Source organism: Branchiostoma belcheri, unplaced genomic scaffold (assembly GCF_001625305.1).
Source record: "Branchiostoma belcheri isolate BF01 breed outbred unplaced genomic scaffold, Haploidv18h27 scaffold3, whole genome shotgun sequence".
In the NCBI taxonomy this organism is placed as follows: domain Eukaryota; kingdom Metazoa; phylum Chordata; class Leptocardii; order Amphioxiformes; family Branchiostomatidae; genus Branchiostoma; species Branchiostoma belcheri.
Window position 1 is genome coordinate 7286764 of NW_017803909.1, and position 19007 is coordinate 7305770.

At 41.1% G+C, this 19007-nt stretch overlaps 2 protein-coding genes and 1 pseudogene across 2 annotated transcripts; 2 read left to right on the forward strand and 1 right to left on the reverse strand.

Moving 5' to 3' along the window:
* Nucleotides 1-1356: 1356 nt before the first annotated feature.
* Nucleotides 1357-3354, forward strand: LOC109473934. Its single transcript, XM_019774108.1, has one exon. The coding sequence runs from the start codon at nt 1542-1544 to the stop codon at nt 3006-3008; it is 1467 nt and encodes a 488-aa protein (XP_019629667.1). The 5' UTR covers nt 1357-1541; the 3' UTR covers nt 3009-3354.
* Nucleotides 3355-9973: 6619 nt separating this feature from the next.
* Nucleotides 9974-16012, reverse strand: LOC109473828 (ubiquinone biosynthesis protein COQ9, mitochondrial-like). Its single transcript, XM_019773925.1, is given in 9 exon segments — nt 9974-10733; nt 11229-11282; nt 12220-12375; nt 13104-13208; nt 13714-13798; nt 13930-14023; nt 14026-14195; nt 15023-15125; nt 15901-16012. Coding segments are annotated over 9 exon segments (864 nt in total). The 5' UTR covers nt 15959-16012; the 3' UTR covers nt 9974-10694.
* An 812-nt stretch (nt 16013-16824) lies between these two features.
* Nucleotides 16825-17417, forward strand: LOC109473829 (annotated as a pseudogene).
* Nucleotides 17418-19007: the final 1590 nt, after the last annotated feature.

Genomic DNA, 19007 nt, shown 5'->3' on the forward strand with positions numbered 1-19007 from the left:
CGCAAATAGAGGATGTAGGACTCGGGAGCTATAATAGGTTTGGTAACCAGGCTAGTATCAAACCAACATGGACACAGGACCATATATGGTCATTTATGCATATTATGCAACGTTGAAAACTTTCAAACGAACAAAACAAAACATAAATAGTTTTAAAAAGCTTTTACTTGTCGTTGTTTTTAGTCATCAGGTATACTACCGTATAGGGGCATATTCGCATAAAACGTAAGAATAGTCCATTACTAACTAACATTCAGTAATGATTCATAGAAAAGTACAGACATAATTCATTGTAGTCTTAAAATCTGTGTCAGGAATTGGCTTCCCTTTTAATGACACAACCCAGTCAGTACGTCTGTTTTCTTTTAAGTTTTATACAGCAACCTATCAATGGTTTTCCATTGCCTATACATGTATACTGCAGTATCAGCATGAACTGCCAGGTGTCGCAGAAAAGCTGCATGTAAACAGTATAAGCTTGTACAAATGGCTGACAATGCAGAACATAGAATTGAGTTGACGAAAGAACATATTTGGCAAATAAAACTATCTAACACCGTAGCAAGTTAATTGTAGCAAGTTAATTGCACGGCATTTTACAAACGTATCGAACTTTAGGTTTTAATCTGACGGAAACTTTGGAGGTGTGGCTAGACAGTCAGGTTTATGTATTATTGTCGATATCGTGCCTGCCCCGAAAGATGAGAAAGCGTAACCATAAACAAATACCATAGGTCACACGGTCTCTACTAACCAGTCTGTTTAGTAGAGTTTACTCAATATCGTGTCTCCCTCTTCAGCAATTTAACCAAACTTGTAGGATTTGCCATCAACATCCAAAACCTTCCCGATAATATCCTAGTACAATTACTGCTTAGAGGTTCCTCTTCTCTGTCGGTTTCTAACAACGCTAAACTCTTACAATGTGTTCAATTGTTTATAAAAGAAACGGAAAGATTTGAGTAACCATCAATTTCTTATCCTACCAGTTTGTTGATTGACTTGGAATGCCTACTTACTCACTTATCATTTACCTGCATATACTGTTATATATTTAATACATATTATATGATTTAGTTATAATACGGCTTACTTTAGTCTACCTTATTACTCTTATGCTTTGCATGTCTGTATTTGTAACTACATGTATATATTTTTGTAACGATGACGACACAAACATAAGCATTGTAGCTTGAGTATGTCGTCATCCTGTCTTGTTACTAAATGTTATAATAAATTAAAAAAAACAGTCTGTTAAATTGACGTAGGATGGCGCAAATACTTTCACTTTTTGACAAATTGGTGATCACGTGATCATACCCTGGGTACGAGAGCGCCGAGTACCCCGGGGCCGTGAATCCTCCACGGCGCATGCTCGGCGCCATAATGAACCAGGACCTGTGTACAAAGCTCTCGCCGATCGAGGAAGTGGAGCTTTATTCCGACATTTCCTACGTCAACATCGCCGTGTGGGCCTCCAGGATAGCATGGCACATGTGATCGCAGTTTCTCCCAGCGCCCGGACGTGATTTGAAGCCGGAATGAAGCGTCTGACGCTGAAAAACTTGAAGCGCTCCCTGCACCACCAAAGTAAACAAGGTGGGGAGGGCGAGGGCATAGAGGAGACGTACAGCGACTCGGAGGCGACGTGTCGCGGGGAGGACTCGGACGAGTCTGCCGAGGTCCCCGGGAGGAGGCTGCGGCGGGCGGGGACGCTCCCCTACCCCTCACGGCGGCGGCGGGAGCGCGAGGGCTTCATGAGCACCATCCGGCACCGGCTGAAGATCGGCAAGGGTGCGCAGGAGAACTGGACAGAGGAGGAGGCAGGGGATCATGAGGAGGAGGCGGCGTTACCCACTCGCCGGGCGGCGCGCTCCAAGTCCATGAGAGTCCGTAAGAAGGAGCCCACAACTGTCGCCCTGCGCCCTGCCAACTCAGAGGAGAACCTGAGTCAGAGGAAAGACTCCCATTACTGGATGCGCAAACTAAAAGAGAAGAACAGAAAGGACCTTCCCGCACCTCCACATGATGAGGATGGTGAGGAAGATCAGAATGGAGAGATCACCATGGACATCTGTCACAAGAAAGTGGAGAGAAAGGACTCATCTGACTCCAGATCTTCTAAAAGTAGTAAAAGTAAGCACTCTCCGTTTACCGTGTCATCTATAAACTGTACGCAGGAGAAGCCCACGTCGAGTGAAAAGTCACGGCTCAAGGCGCTGCGGTCCTTTTTGACTCTGCCAAGACGCAGTTTTAAGAAGAAGGGGTCGAAGGAAAAGGGGGAGCCAGATAGTCCGGACAAGATTTCATCCAATGGCGTGTCCCCTCGCGCCCTTCCCCCTTGTCCGTCACTGACAGAGTCACATGACATTTTCAACGGTGCCAGTTCAACGGTCCCCAGACCGCGCAACGGGAACAACGGATCGTCTTACGAGCCATATGACGACGAGGACAATGAGCGTAAAATTGCGTCGTACGAGCAAGTCGGGGGCCGCGTGCACGTCAACCACAGCCTGACGGAGGAGCTGCGGAAGTTAGTCAGACACGGCTGGTACTGGGGTCCGATATCGCGCGCAGAAGCGGAGGAGAAGCTCGCGCACCTCTCAAACGGTTCGTTCCTGGTACGGGACAGCTCGGACGACAGGTACCTCCTCAGCCTCAGTTTCAGATCGTACGACAGGACATTCCACACGCGCATCGAGCACTGTAATGGGATATTCAGCTTCTACTCGCAAGTCGAGTCTGAGGGCCATAAATCCATCGTAGACTTGATAGAACACTCGATGCGCGAATCGCAGTCTGCCGTCTTCTGCTACTCCCGCTCCCGGACGCCCGGCGCACCGTCATTCCCCGTAAGACTGACCAATCCGGTGTCGCGATTCACACAGGTGCGGACCCTACAATACCTGTGCCGCTTTGTGATTCGCCAGTACACCCGCATTGACCACATCCAGTTGTTGCCGCTCCCGACCAAGATTCGGGAGTACCTGCAAGAGTGCCATTACTGAGACACAACGTGTTGAGAAGAGAGTCAAACTAACATCCGTCTAAGTAAGAGACTAGTTTGTGGAAAACAACAACCCTGTACAATATAACACTCAAAATTATATTGTTCATAATACAGCAATCATGAGCATTTTCAAATCTTACATCGTCCAATTGACCCCTGCAATATTTGTTTTAGATGAGCAACTGACCTGTTTTTTCTCTAGCTTGAATTTTCACTAAGAATCGGATAAGACTAATAGACACATTTGCTTAAGTTGGTCACCCCAGCCTGACATTGTGTACTGTATTTATAATGAAGCAGTGAAATTCTAACAAGTAGTGCTAGGAATGGGAGTGTAAACAGTGAAGTGATGAGTCATGTAGGAAACCTCCCCCCACTGTGGTGTTATGGTGACTCAGATCGTGGTTGGAGTTCTACTCTCACAAAATGCCAAAAATGTCCCAACCATGACCACATGATTATGTCAGATGCAATATATAAGTGTCACAGAGGGCTTCATTTTAACACATAGGTTTACACCCACCAACGTTACGGTTCTGTTATGTTGAAAATGTTGAAGCAACATTAGATCTCATTTTTTAATTCAAACCTGTCTCAATACATGATATGGCATCTGTAAATGCATCAATGTACTAAAGATGAATATGAATGACATAGAAAACGACTGCTATAGCAATAATGACATGTTAGTTTGATGTTACATATTTGGCCATAGCTCTACTTGAATCAGATCCATGTGCCTGAATGTTCGTATGTGACTACAACGATGTCATGCTCATGTTATTCCAGTTCCACTCCAAATTTTGAAAGTCCTCTCCCAGATTTCTAAGGCACTCTGTTGGAAGAACCAGTACATTGTACTACATACATCTCAAACTGAACAGTTTAGATTTGCACAATATCTGTTGTTCATAACAGAACAAAATATCTTTATTTCTACCATAATACGTGTACTAGTAGTTATGGAGATACTTGCCCTGAAAGGAATCTTTGAACCTATAGTGTCTTTCCAGATTTAAAACTCCCAGTTGCCTAACCCTGTAACCAGTAAGACTTAGGTGCCAAAGGGTCTCAGTCGGGTGGAGGTTGAAATATTCTCAACAAAATCTACTTGTATTTGGTCTGTGTATACCCCCTATCCCTGGATCTTCATATAGATTGACTAGCGTGGCCTCAAACTTGTTGTATCGGCAGAATGACCTGTTTTTTTGTACATTTAGAGAAAAAAGAAAGAAAGTAGGTTATAAAAAGAAAGGGTGGCCCGGCGCTCAAATTACTTTATTTCTGTTTTCTGCAATATTTGATTTGTGGTAATGAGTCTGGGTTGTTTGAGCTTGCCAAATTTGCAAGAAATTTGTATTTTTCTGCAATGTCAACATTTTTTTTTTGTAAATTGCAAGTGGATATGTTGAGCCCTGAACACAAGAGCATTCATGTATGTTGGATACAACTTAGTATTGATGCCGAAGAACAAAAAAAGTCTATGGACAATGGAAAATGGTTGCAGTTAGAGGGAGGAATGACCACTGCCATAAGTGCTTCAATTCTCATCATAAGGATCCTTTAAGCATTAAGCAGCAGCCTTTCCTCCTGTTTGAACATGTTGTTCTGTCATAGTTTTTCTGTGAGAGGCATATGTGCAGTGGAGTCTTCATGTGAACTTGGTTGTTATTTTACACACAAGACCATTATGGGTGGATGATGTTTTCAGGATTTTTAGGTACAGATCAACACTAACTAAAAACACAAGCTGGTGTTATGTTACAAGTGTGGTTTTCCCTAGCCTCCATAGCATGCCAAAAACTGGGGGTCTTTGGGAGCTTTTATGTGCTATTTTCTGATTGCATTTAGACCACATAGCCGGCCTGGTTGAATACCCCTGTTTTTTGAACTGGGCTAATCAGAAAACAGCCGAAGACCACCAAACCCCAAGTTCTGTAAGCCTGCTACAGAGGCTAGGTTTTCCCAGCCACAGGTAATCTCAGCAAACTAATTTGTTTCACACTAGACATGTTAGTTTTCGTGGTCAGTAAGTATCCATGAAATGGACACTGTAGAAAACACCAGTTACAAGTTCGAGTTGCAGTGTTTCTTGTTTTGTGGCAAAAATGGAAGACATACTTTGTGCATTAGACTTACTATCTTGGTACCATGATGCAATGACTGTTCCTCAACTTTTTATATGCTGTTTCCATCCATGACATCACAATCAAACAATGTGTACCAGTAGCGTCAGGGTATAGAATGTGTGCATACATGGATGTATGCACAGCTCGTTCATACAATTGATTTCAACTTGTACAGGGAGAAGTAACATTGAGTAGAATGGTACAACATAGCAATGTTGAAGTACATCACGTGGCTCAATCTCAGCAATGTACATTTTGGCCACATCAAGTAATTTTTATGGATGACATCAGCGCACAAATTGATTTTCGCCTGATATCTGTTGCCATGTCTGAAGGTGGATGGCAGATAACTATGAAGAGAGGAGACGAGAAGGCTCTGATTTAATGTTTTGTTTCTTACCTTGATGCATGCAGTGATATGTGATGGTGGTTGTGTATATGTGATGTTCCCACTGAATCAAAACCATATGTACAATGATTAAGTCAAATTTTTAAATTGTAGAAACCTTGTTTTTTTCGGCTTGCCTTGTTTTTTTTTTTTGCCCACTCGCATTACATTTGGAGTCTGCGGAGGATGTCATCCATAAAATTTACTTGCTGTGGCCTTGCTGACCTGGTAGGTTTGATATGCATTAACACAATTGTTTATTAGAATTGAACAGTCCTACAAGGAACAATATAGTAGTCCCAGACAAACAGCAGCATTTCTCATAAGACATTTTCTCTGTCTTCATGATTTTTCAGGCAGTTTGTTATTATTGGCAATACTTTGTGAGGTTCACTTACCTGCACATAACGCATAAAAGTGTGTCATTAAGCAAGTTCGTTAAGCACCTTCAAGTTGCTATTGTCATAAGCCAAGACATTGGTACATGTAAGCCTTCTTTAATATGTCTGAATTGTTGTTTAACCTGTGTTGAAGATACTGCAATGTTTGCCACTGATCATGCCTTGCCATATCAATGTGTTAAATTAAACTATTGATTGTAACTTCATGTGTATTTGTATTCTTTGCTGTGAGATCTTCTTTGTGAATATATTTTCAACTTAGCCTCCATAGCATGCCAAAAACTGGGGGTTTTGAGGGTCTTCAGGGTCTTTGAGAGCTTTTATGTGCTATTTTCTGATTGCATATACTTTAGACAACATAGCCGGCCTGGTTATATTACCCCCGTTTTGTTAGAACTGGGCTAATCAGAAAAAAGCCAAAGACCACGAAACCCCCAGTTCTATAAGCCTGTTACGGAGGCTATGTTTAACTAGAAGTCAAGGATCTCATACCTTCATTGTTTGTTATTTGTGTTGGTTTCTACACCTTGTAACCCCCCCTGCAAGACCTAGTAACAAAAATCATATAAAGCACCTGTAGTGTAAAACACATCTAACCCAGTACCGCTGGCTTAGAAAGCTACTAGAAATTTGTTCATTGTCAAACTTCACTTGGTATTCCCAACCCAACACACCCAGTTTATGACCGTTTAAAAAATTGACAACCCAAACATAACACATACTTCTCGAAGGAAAAAAAAATGGTAACCCTTAAGATGGCTCTTTCGGCCACACCGACTTAATTTTATGGATGACATCCTCTGAAGACCCCCAAACTAGTGCGCGGGGGAGAATAATAAAAAAATTCCGGCCCAAAATAAGAATGCTACTAAACAACAGAAATACAAAGCTGGTATTGTTAATTTGTGTCAGTACATAGCGACGTACATGTATACGACAAGCTGGGCCCATGCTTGCTTTTTGCGGAGTTTATGAACCGGCACTGTACGTATGTACAATGTACTGAGATCTTGAGTCATGGAGCTTCGGTAGCCTGGGTGCTGTCCTCCAGAGTTACCACCACTCCAGCTCCATATTGTCGCTAACTAGAACCATGGACTACCCAGGCCTAGAGCCAGGCCAGAGCCTCGGGGGACGTGATCTTTTTTTTTTTTTTTTTTGAGGACAGGCGAAAATCAATGCGCACACGGATGTCATCCATAAAATTAAGTCGGTGTGGCCTTACCTAGACAAATACATTTATTATAAGTTAATGCATGTAGAATACTCCGCTGTGCTAAAGCTTTCATTTCACCCTACTTTGCCAATTTCTGCTTCTGATATTTGATCAACAAAAAGACACTTCAACCATAACACCTGAGCACAAGCTTTCCAGGTAATTTATCGAACACTTCACTTGCGTCATTCGGTCATTAATAGGCAGGAAAAGTAGCAGACAATTATATTTCTGTCATCCATGTAATGATTGTTTTCTGATGCCTCTCATCACAGAAGTGCTAAAAAAAATGCAGACAATCTGGTCGGTTTCTTTTCATCTGCATTTCAGGCACATGTCGGCAATACTTGATGTGCCTCTAGCCTGCAGTGAACACTTTGTTGCTGCCGTACTCACTCAGCAGACCAATACATGCCTTGTCACCTCAGGATTCAGGGCTCTCCCCAAGCAATGGAGCAAGGGTGCTCCCCCTCTCCCCAAAATCCTAGAACCTCTCCCAAAATGTTCAAATTTAGGGTTTTCTCTTAGGCCACACCAATTTAATTTCTTGGTTAACGGATTCGGCCACTTAATTTTTTTCTGATTTGCAAATGAAAATAAAAATTCAGAATCAACTGCAAAATACTCATATTTTGCCCTGAACAGTTGAAAACAGTCCTTTTCTTCCTAGTTGTTACAGTTATTCCATCTTTCAATGCAATGATATCATTAAAAGTTCAAAATTCATTGTTTAAATTTTGTATCAGCCTGGTATGTTGACTTCATGGCTCCTATCATACCATTTTGGGCCATAATAGGATGCCTAGGCCTGTTTTTATTATTATTATTTTTCGCCCGCCCGCCCGCTCCATTTTGTATTTTTGTAGAAAAATCCGTTGATAATAACCAAGAAATTAAATTGGTGTAGCCTTAGTATTTAGATAAAAATTTGCTGTTTTTCATCAACTGATTAGGGAGCACCTCTCCCCTCAGAACTTCTGGGGGGACCCCTGGGATTGTTGAAACACACCGGATAGTATTTATTTGGCCACACCAATTTAATTTGTTGGTTCTCGGATTCACCTCTTCATTTTTTTTTCTGATTTGCAAAAATTTTGGCTCTGAATCAACTAAAAAATGCTCATATTTTGCCCTCAACACTTGAGGAAAGTCCTTTTCTTCCTAGTTGATAGTTTTTCCATCCATAAACACAGCGGTTTGATTAAAAGTTCAAAATTCATTGTTTAAATACTAACCCAGCCTTTTGACTTCATGGCTCCTATCGTAGCATTTGGGGCTATAATAGGATGCCTAGACATTTTTTTTTTCGCTCTGTCGCTTCATATTTTTTCTGAAAAAATCAGAGAACCAACAATTTAATTGGTGCAGCCTTAATGCAGAGGGTTAGTGGGGGGACGCGTAAAGATGTCATGATTCTATTTGTATCCATGTCATTGGAGGGCCTTGCCTCCTGCTTCTAGTGCCCATCATCCTGGCATTCAAGCGATCGCTTGTAAGAGCTGCATTAACTAGATTCATTGCTCACTACAGTTCTGACTTCCCTTGCTCTTGGACCACGTCTTGTGGCTGTGCCTCCTGTACAGCTTTAAGGCCTCAATAGTATTCTTGCTAGTTTTAAATATTATTACAATTGTATATAATGAATGATATTTTATGGCAGTGTATTGTATTGCATTTTTATGACTATTGTATATTAGTGTAGGAATTTGTATTTCATGTCAACAATTGTTCGCCTTTGTAATTTGTATTGCACTGTATCTACATTGTTGCTTTTGGGAGGACAACTTGTAAAGGTGTCAATACACCTGTTTTGTCCTCCCTTCCACTTGTATGTTTGTACTTGTGGTGAATTCTAATACAAAACAAATAGTGGGGTAGCATTTGTTTCTACAAGGGACTAGAGTGGCATTTTCTTTTCAGTGGAGGGCCTTGTTCAGGGAAGAGTTGTATCTGCGCCATTCTGCGGAGATAGATACATTTTGCAAAAAATTATCAGGGCAGAAAGAGGCATATCTGCAACAAATATAGCTGTGGTTTTATATTTGTTGTTGTTATTCATCCGTCCTTCTCAACAATGACCAATGACATCAGGTCAGCTTTTATATCTAGTCTGTCTAATGCAAACTCTGCCGTCCACGGCTTTAGTGGCCCTTTCGGGGGGCGGCTGGATGTTGGGCGGCCGGCAACCGTAAAGTGATTTAATCAGGCTACTTTTACATGTATATCTAGGTGTTAAAATACGAGAAGAACCCTCAATACTTAGACATGAAGGACAATTCATGAACAAATGCTGGAAGATTATGAAAGGGTTACAGAGCTTGTTTTTAATTATACATGACAGCATTCAAACGTTCTTACATATAGGCGCCAAGCCTTTATTTTCTGATTCCGTAATCGCGATATTATGGTAAAGGAAGTGCACCAGATATATTTCCATCTTTCTTGCTACTAAGTATGTCACAACAAATTTCTCATACTGGATTATTTTTCATCTAGTCTTGACTGTCTTGTGGATGTAGGTAAGGTCACACTAATTTAATTTGTTGGTTCTTGGATTCGCCTCTTCATTTTTTTCTGATTCGCAAAAACCAAAAAAAGATTCTGGTTCTGAATCAAGTCAAATATGCTAATATTTTGCCCCCAACAGTTGAGGAAAGTCCTTTTCTTCCTAGTTGTTATAGATTTTCCATGTACCAATGCAGTGGTTTGATTAAAAGTTCAAAATTTATTCTTTAAATATCAACCCAACCTTTTGGGTTGACTTCATTTCATGGCTCCTATTGTAGCATTTGGGGCTATAATAGGATGCCTAGACCGGTTTTTTTTTTTTTCCCTGTCGCTTCATATTTTTTCTGAAAAAATCCGAGAACCAACAAATCAAATTGGTCAATGGTGTGGCCTAAAAATTCATTCATCAATACCAGTACCTTCATGCAACATACACTGATACAGTATCAAACCAATACCGACCTAGTGTTACAATTCACAGTGCTATGTTCAACTTATCTTCTCATATTTGTCATGTATATCACATTTCCTTCCATTGTACAACATCTGTATCTGTATCTGTATAGCCGGTATAACCGCCTTTTGGCGTAACACACCAGCTGACAACATGTTGATAGGGCAACTTGCATCGATGAGTTGCAATAGCTCCAACTAGAAGTGTGGCATGTACATGCTTCCTGATCCTTTTAATCTTTTGTACCTCACACAGGTACATGTACATAGAGAATGGTGGTCATGCATATGCTAACTCAGCACATGCATTGGCAGAACGTACTGCACCTGCGCAAAACCTGTAATGTATTATGCATAGCACATGTCATTTAAGGTCGTACTTGCGCATATAAGGTTAACATCCTGTTGGTAGTTTCCAAATGTTATGTCGGAAAAGATGTCCTCTGCGACAAGAAAAATTAGATATGCAAGGTTAACCAAACATCCAACGAAAACCGCAAAAAATCAGGGTTTTGCGCAGGCGCAGTACGTTCTGCCGATGTGCTTGCTAACTCCATCTTGAACTGAAGTCAAGCTCTGTCTTGTGGCTTCATCTGTTCCTCACATTGAAGCCAGTTATGTTCCTAATCTGCAGATGAAAAAGACAAGGAATAAATCAGGATAACAGTAAGTAAGAATTTCTAGGGAAAATCAAGGCTCATAATTCATTTTAGGTAATAGGTGCACTGGTGCACCCAACCTAAAAAATTGGGTGCACAAAAAATTTCTTGGGTGAACCATATAAGTAGAATGTCAGCAAAAACTAAGTTGTCAGCAAAAACTAAGTATGTTTCATTTCTAAATAAATGTACAGTACTGTAACAATGATTTTATTATTTTTGACCCTTGGATATTAAGAATATGCTGTATACTACGATACATTTAACATCTTTACATACGTAAACTTACAAATATATTTGAGTGCACTGGTGCACCCACAGAAAAAATGAGGTGCACAGCTCCAAATTTGGGTACACTTAAGGTGAACATGCACCCGGTATTTCAAGCCCTGGAAACGTATTCATACCACACCAGATCAGTATTTTGATTAAAATGGAGCAAAGTTCTGTTAAATGATACTTACAGTTACATAGGCTCCTGACAGTCCTTGTGCTAAACTTTCTACAGTAGGGGCCACCTGTGAATGAACAAGGAAATGTTATGTGTGGAGATCACAGCATCAATTCTGGAGATCTCTTGAGGACAAGTTTTTATTAATATGTCTGTTATTCATATTTTACAGAAAACAACATGAACCTTTGGTATGCGTCTGTGACTTATGACAGAAATGGAGATATTGATGAATGAATGAATGAAAGGTTATTGAATGAATTTATTCATCAAAACACATAGCAGCCAACGGCTGAATTGGTTGCTTGGTTCAAATCAAAAGATACAGTATAAAAAGAACAACATGACCCCATTTTTCACTGTTTTTGTTGGATTTTTGGTCAACGTTGCACCAGAATTTTGCCCGTTGCATGCAATTTTTTTTTTTCAACATAACATTTGGAAACTACAGACAGAGTGTTAACCTTATATGCACGAATACGACCTTATATGAAATGTTCTGCCGACATGCTATGCAAAAGATATTATGGATTTTGCACAGGTGCAGCACATTCTGCTGATGTTGTAAGAAACAGGAAGAGCGAGTAGAAACAGATAAAAACCCGGGCCGGGGTTCAAACCCATGACCAAACCAGGGCACCAGTCCACATGCCGACGCTCTAACGATTCAGCTAAAAGGTCTAGACCCATCAGTTGGTAGCGCCTATAACCCCCCCCCCCACCCACTGTTACACTACTCCCCCTTTTCTTTTCAAGATGCGTCCTCGAATCTTCCAAATTCGACATCCCTGGAGCGGCACTCAGCCAGTACTCCCAGGGCCGGTGTGGGAACCACTGTAAGAATTAGGAGAGCAGAAACAGATAAAAATCACTGGCCCTGGGCTGGGATCGAACCTCCTACCGAATCGGCTAAATGGTCTAAACCCATCGGCCGGGTCAGTTGGTAGCGCCTATAAACCCCCCACTGTTACAATGTGCTAAGAGAGTAAACGTTGCCAGCTCACCCCTCGCACGGCCTTGCCGAGTTGTTCCAGGTTGTCCAGACGGCTGTCGATGAACTGCCAAGTGTCCTGGAAGTCAGGCGACTGGTCTCTCACCAGCACCAGCTGGGCCGAGGTGTACACGCCCGCCAGGGTCACCCGCTTAGTGTACCAGTTAAACTGTCAATCATTCACGGAAAACAAAGATAGAGAATTCATTATCTACTGTCTAGAGAGGTAACATTTGCAAAGCAAATGCAAAATGTTTACCTTTGCATATGGTCTGCTCTGTGTTAGTTCTTACTCAAACACATCCATATATATGGTGACAGGAGTCTAAATCCCTCCTGCTACAAAATTGCAACATGATGTAACCCAACATTAGTCACCATGGTGACAGATGTCTGGTTCAGGTATATGTGGTGACAGGAGTCTAAATCCCTCCTGCTATAAAATTGCAACATGATGTAACCCAACATTAGTCACCATGGTGACAGATGTCTGGTTCAGGTTTATGTGGTGACTGGAGTCTAAATCCCTCCTGCTATAAAATTGCAACATGATGTAACCCAACATTAGTTACCATGGTGACAGACGTCTGGTTCAAGTCATTGACCTTATTGGTTTGGAGAAGAAGAAAAGGAAACAGAGCAAAAACAATATGTTTTCCTTCGGTAAACATAGTTAGCGTGTCAAAGAAGGATAGACATCCAGCCAGAACTCAACTTAAGTAGCTTCAATCTGTAAACTTGTAGTTAGGGATGAGTACCAGAAACCAAAACAACTTGATTTTGTATTTCAGTTCTTTTAACTTTTTCCCTGATGCCAAACCCTGTCACTAACAAAACTCTGGTGCCAAAAAGTTACCACTGCAGGAAAAAGGTTAAAATCAGGTATGTTGTACTTACATCAGCAGACCTGTCCCCTGCATGGTACCACATGTCATCCACCAGGCTGGAGAGAAGCTTCAGGGAGTCTGGTGCACAGTTGGGCTGGGCCAGCAGTGACATGGCCTGTCATAAACACAACAACGTCAGACAGATACTTTTCTGTAATTCCAATAATTACAAGTAACAGGTATGTGAAATGGCCTGCATGAATCATGACAACTTTTCAATAGTTCTACATGTAGCAACACAAGACATCAGGACATAATGCATGTTTTAGTACTTTTACATCTGATTCTATAAGTGATTGAGACAGTGTGTTTTGAATGTCTTGGAGTAGAAATAAGTTGAAGAGTCTTCTGGTTCTAGTTGGGTTTTGAACACTCAGAACATAGACATCAGCACCAAGGCCAGAACTATTTTGAAATCACTATTTTTTGCAATACTGATATTACCTGTAACTGTTATAAAAAACTTGAAAACTTGAGTGTGGTTCATCATATGTATGTCATGCCATTATGATTACAACTTTGTCTTACAAATGTATTATGGGAAAGTTTCCTTCAATTGCAATTGCTTGTCTATTTGTAATGTGGGACAAGCTCTGAGCACAGTACTAGTAAGTGTCTACCTGTGGCCAGTTGTCCACGTATGGCACAATCATTCTAAGACGGGTCTCCATCGCATCTCTCAGGAACTCTCGGGTATGTCTGCGCCTTGAGGTAAAGGAGTATGATGAAATATTTTCCATTGAATCAATTTACATGACAAGGCCTGCACAGGATGCTAATTAAAAAGGATGATTCCTGCAAATTGTAACTGTTTCAGTACTTAGTAAGTTACTCACTCCACATGCCCCTCCTCCACCTGCTGTGTCTCCTGTGCCATCTGCTCGGCCAGCTGTGCGTTACAGACGCCCACAAAATGCAGGGCCAGGTCCCCCCACCCCTGGGGAACATCCCGTGGGACACGGAGGGGAGGCCCTCGGTCTGAGCGGCCTCCGCCAGGGCCTCGACGGTCCAGCCGTGCGAGGGGACGAACTCCAGCGCGGCGTCCAACAGTCTCTGTTTCACCTCAGACTCCGGGATCTCCTCCTGGTGGGGATCTTCTGAACTGCAGATAATAGACGTAGTAAATGTTATTAAAATTTCTACAGATAGCATTTTAGAAAGATCGCTTCTGAACATGTGTTTCTTCTAGATCTACTTCTACAGCTGCTGCCGCAATGCAAGTCTTTGAAGCTGGTGTGTTATGCTGAAGGGCGGTTACACTGGCTATACCAGGGTTCTAGCTAGCTAGGATTTAATTTTAGCGTAGTGGTACTGGCCGCATGTCAAGGGAGCGAAGCGACCAAGAGGGGAGCTTTTAAAAGATTGAGCTAAAAGGGGCCATTTGAGGGTTACCTAAAGGGAAAAAATGTTTACTTATTTCTAAGGTCTGTACAATGTATCCTTGATTGTTAATTTTTCACATTTGATCCTGCATTCTTGAACAAAGAAATACAGTCACAACGCCCCTGTGCTGTATTGAAAATTTAGCGTGGGGGGTCAAAATTATAGCGTAGGGGGGGAAATTTAGCATAGGGGGTCAAAATTATAGCGTAGGGGCCCCCTACACTACTTTGCGCTAGCTAGAACCCTGTATACAGATACAGATACATGTACATAACAGTAGGTAATATCTTTGGAGAGAGATGGTCATGTCATGAATTACTTGGTCATAATAATCTTACATGTTATGGTTACCAATAAATTCATATTAAATTCAAGGCCATCTATTGCAGGCAAACTTCCCCACACATAATTTATTAGTTTACATGGCATGTATTTTCACCTTTGAAACTATGATCACAGGAAAAAATAAAACATTAATTTCATTTTTGAACGTGATGAAAATGATTGCAGATAACATAAGTTACATTGTGTAATGTCTAATGTTACCTTTCCCCAGAAGTTTGTTGTTCATTTTGTGAGCTTGAGTCTCCCTGATCTGTCTTTGAACATCTGAGAGTCGTAGACGTAGAAAGTGGTCGACTTCTTCCTGCTGTGCAAAGATCATTGAAGTACATGTACATGTACTTGTAACAACAAAAGTTCATAAAATACGGTATTACCGGCGTATTGCAACAGTTAGGACATGTTGATTTGATTATATGGATGACATCCACGCGCACATAAATTTTCGTCCGCTTCCAAAAGGAAATTTTTGACCATACTGTAAATGGTGCAAAGCAGCTGCAAAATGAGCAGATATATGCCGTAAATTTGCAAAAGAAATATTGGTAAACGATACTAATTTTAATAGAATGCCAAAATCAGTTTCAAAGGAAAAGAAGAAAATGTGAAGAAATGTCAGTTCTTGGGTTCCCACAGGATGTCATCCATATAATCAAATCAACATGGCCTTAATATATAACGATTACATTATACATTATATATATACATTACATAACTATGATGATATGTAATGTAGGTTATGAAAGACAGGAGGCGTTGATGTGTTGTGCAATGATATGCTGAGAGAGAAATCCTTGTTTCAAGCGCCCGGTGAGATCCACACAAATTATTTGAGTAAACAGAAAAGGCCTATAAAGGCAAAGTCCGGTTTAATATAATAATATGATACAAAATTTATGATGTCAACAAACACACACATGCCACAGATCTGTAACGTTACATTTTTGTAGGTCAAGGAGAGAAGGGCAGTCGAAAAACTACGGGAACCAAGAAAGTACACGTTTCTGTAATGCCTGCATAGGTCAGCACGATCTGAAAACATGCCAGATCCCATAAATCTGTGTTATTAAAGCTGAAAATACCTGTTCTGAGCAGTGAACTTGTGGAAAAACAAACGATTCTGATGAGCCGCAGCGCCATGTTTTCATCCAACCATCAGCCAATCGCGAGCAACATCACAGAAAGTTACGGAAACTTCTTACGGCTGTTCTCATTGGCCAAATGTATAAATAGGTGACCACAGCAGGACAAGAATTATGCCTTCATTATTTGTAAACGTCGTAGTCTTTTGAAGCTAAAATCGTCCTTTGTATATATTTTTATATAAAATCAAACATATCTGTAATTTATAGTTAAGACAGCAATGCAGAATTTTGCATTAGTAAAGTAGTTCGAACTGCATACTTGAGTGCACCATAATGTGCAGCCTTGGACACCCGTAATCAATGGTTGAATGTAATGTTGGGGGTAAAGGGACCATTTATCTTGTCCCGAGTATGTAAATTAGACTCCTTAAACAGCAATGAATGCAAATATCATGCAGATATATAATAATGTGGGAGAAACTAGGAAAAAGCAGTAGAAATCAGGAGAATATAAGAGAAAGAAGGAGAAAGGAAGAAAAAGCTAAAGAATACAGGAGAAAGCAGGAGAATACAGGAGAAAGCGGTAGAATAAAGGAGATAGCAGTAGAATACAGGAGAAAGCAGGAGAATATAGGAGAAAGCAGGAGAATACAGGAGAAAGTAGGAGAACACAGGAGAAAGCAGGAGAATACGGGAGAAAGCGGTAGAATACGGGAGAAAGCAGTAAAATACAGGAGAAAGCAGAAGGAATACAGGAGAAAGCAGGAGAATACAGGAGAAAGCAGGAGAACACAGGAGAAAAGTAGGAGAACACAAGAGAATACAGGAGAAAGCAGGAGAACACAGGAGAAAGCAGGAGAATACAGGAGAAACCAGAAGAAACCAGGAAAATACAGGAGAAACCAGGAGAACAGAGGAGAAAGTAGGAGAACACAAGAGAACACAGGAGAAAGCAGGAGAAACCAGGAGAATACAGGAGAAAGCAGGAGAAACCAGGAGAACGCAGGAGAAAGCAGGAGAACACAGGAGAAACCAGGAGAACACAGGAGAAAGCTGTAGAATACAGGAGAAAGCAGGAGAACACAGGAGAAAGCAGGAGAATGCAGGAGAAAGCAGGAGAATACAGGAGAAACCAGAAGAAACCAGGAGAATACAGGAGAAACCAGGAGAACACAGGAGAAGGTAGGAGAACACAGGAGAATACAGGAGAAAGTAGGAGAAACCAGGAAAAACCAGGAGAACACAGGAGAAAGCAGGAGAATACAGGAGAAACCAGGAGAAAGTAAGAGAATACAGGAAAAAGCAGTAGAGTACAGGAGAAAGCGGTAGAATACAGGAGAAAGCAGTAGAATACAGGAGAAAGCAGGAGAACACAGGAGAAAGCAGGAGAATACAGGAGAAACCAGAAGAAACCAGGAGAATACAGGAGAAACCAGGAGACCATAGGAGAAAGTAGGAGAACACAGGAGAATACAGGAGAAACCAGGAGAACACAGGAGAAAGTAGGAGAAGACAGGAGAAAGCAGGAGAATACAGGAAAAGGCAGGAGAATACAGGAGAAAGCGGTAGAATACAGGAGAAAGCAGTAGAATACAGGAGAAAACAGGAGAAACCAGGAGAACACAGGAGGAAGTAGGAGAACACAGGAGAATACAGGAGAAAGCAGGAGAAAGCAGGAGAACATAGGAGAAAGCAGTAGAATACAGGAGAAAGCAGGAGAATACAGGAGAAACCAGGAGAATACAGGAGAAACCAGGAGAAAGCTGGAAAAAGCACGAGAATACAGGTGAAAGCAGGAGAATACAGGAGAAAGCAAGAGAATACAGGAGAAAGTAGGAGAACACAGGAGAAAGCAGGAGAACACAGGAGAAAGCTGGAGAACACAGGAGAAAGTAGGAGAAAGCAGGCAAACACAGGAGAAAGCAGGAGAATACAGGTGAAAGCAGGAGAATACAGGGAAACCTGGAGAAACCAGGAGAAAGTGGTAGAAGCAATGAGAAACAATGATAAAGCAGGAGAACACAGGAGAAACCATGAGAAACTAGGAGAAAGCAGTTGAAATCAGGAGAATACAGGAGAAAGCAGGAAGAAGCAGGAGAAAGAGAGAAAGCAAATAATTTTCTTTTTTGTATACTGATTGGCGATAGGACTAGAAAATACTTTAATGCAAGGTAAAAAAAAGAATGATGAATGATGAATGACAGACTTGAATTTTATTGTACGTTAATACTCTCACGAGTTAAGTACAGGTCATAAAAGGTAAGCGCATTGATTACATAACGATAGCAAAATCTACCATAGCGTCTTAATATAAATGTATACTAATTTACTATGTACAGGTTCAACTTCTTCTCTCTTCCTAAACACAGTTGCAGATTTAAGACCTGATGATAAAAAGAAAGTACGGTGGAAATTTCATATAAAGGAATCAAAACTATTAGAGGAAGATTGATACATATACTGAGTCTTATAGACAGACTGTCGAAAATACAGACAAGAAGTTGCAATCTGGAGGAATTTCATTTTGGGGAATAGGTATTCTTGCATAACTATTTAGTGGTTACAATTTACTGATGTCATAGCGTATAACAAGTTATTTTTTCAAGAAATACAAGAAAAGGAAAATAACACATGAAAGATTGAGCAAGATGTCATGCTCTACACTATTTCTAACCTACATAAACTACATCTTGGCCACTATGTAAGGCCACAGCAGGTAAGTTTCTCCTTGTTTCTCCTAGTTTCTCCTGTATTCTCCTGGTTTCTCCTGTGTTCTCCTGGTTTCTCCTTTGTTCTACCACTTTCTCCTGTGTTCTCCTGGTTTCTCCTGTGTTCTCCTGGTTTCTCCTGTATTCTACAGCTTTCTCCTGTGTTCTCCTGCTTTCTCCTATGTTCTCTTGCTTTCTCCTGTATTCTACCACTTTCTCCTGTGTTCTCCTGCTTTTCTCCTGTATTCTCCTGCTTTCTCCTGTGTTCTCCTGCTTTCTCCTGTATTCTCCTACTTTCTCATGCTTTCTCCTGTATTCTCCTGCTTTATCCTGTGTTCTCCTGCTTTCTCCTGTGTTCTCTTGCATTCTCCTGCTTTCTCTTTTTTTTTTACTTTA

Coding starts and splice junctions, on each gene's coding strand:
- LOC109473934 (XM_019774108.1), top strand. CDS start 1,542: ATGAAGCGTCTGACGCTGAAAAACTTGAAGCGCTCCCTGCACCACCAA.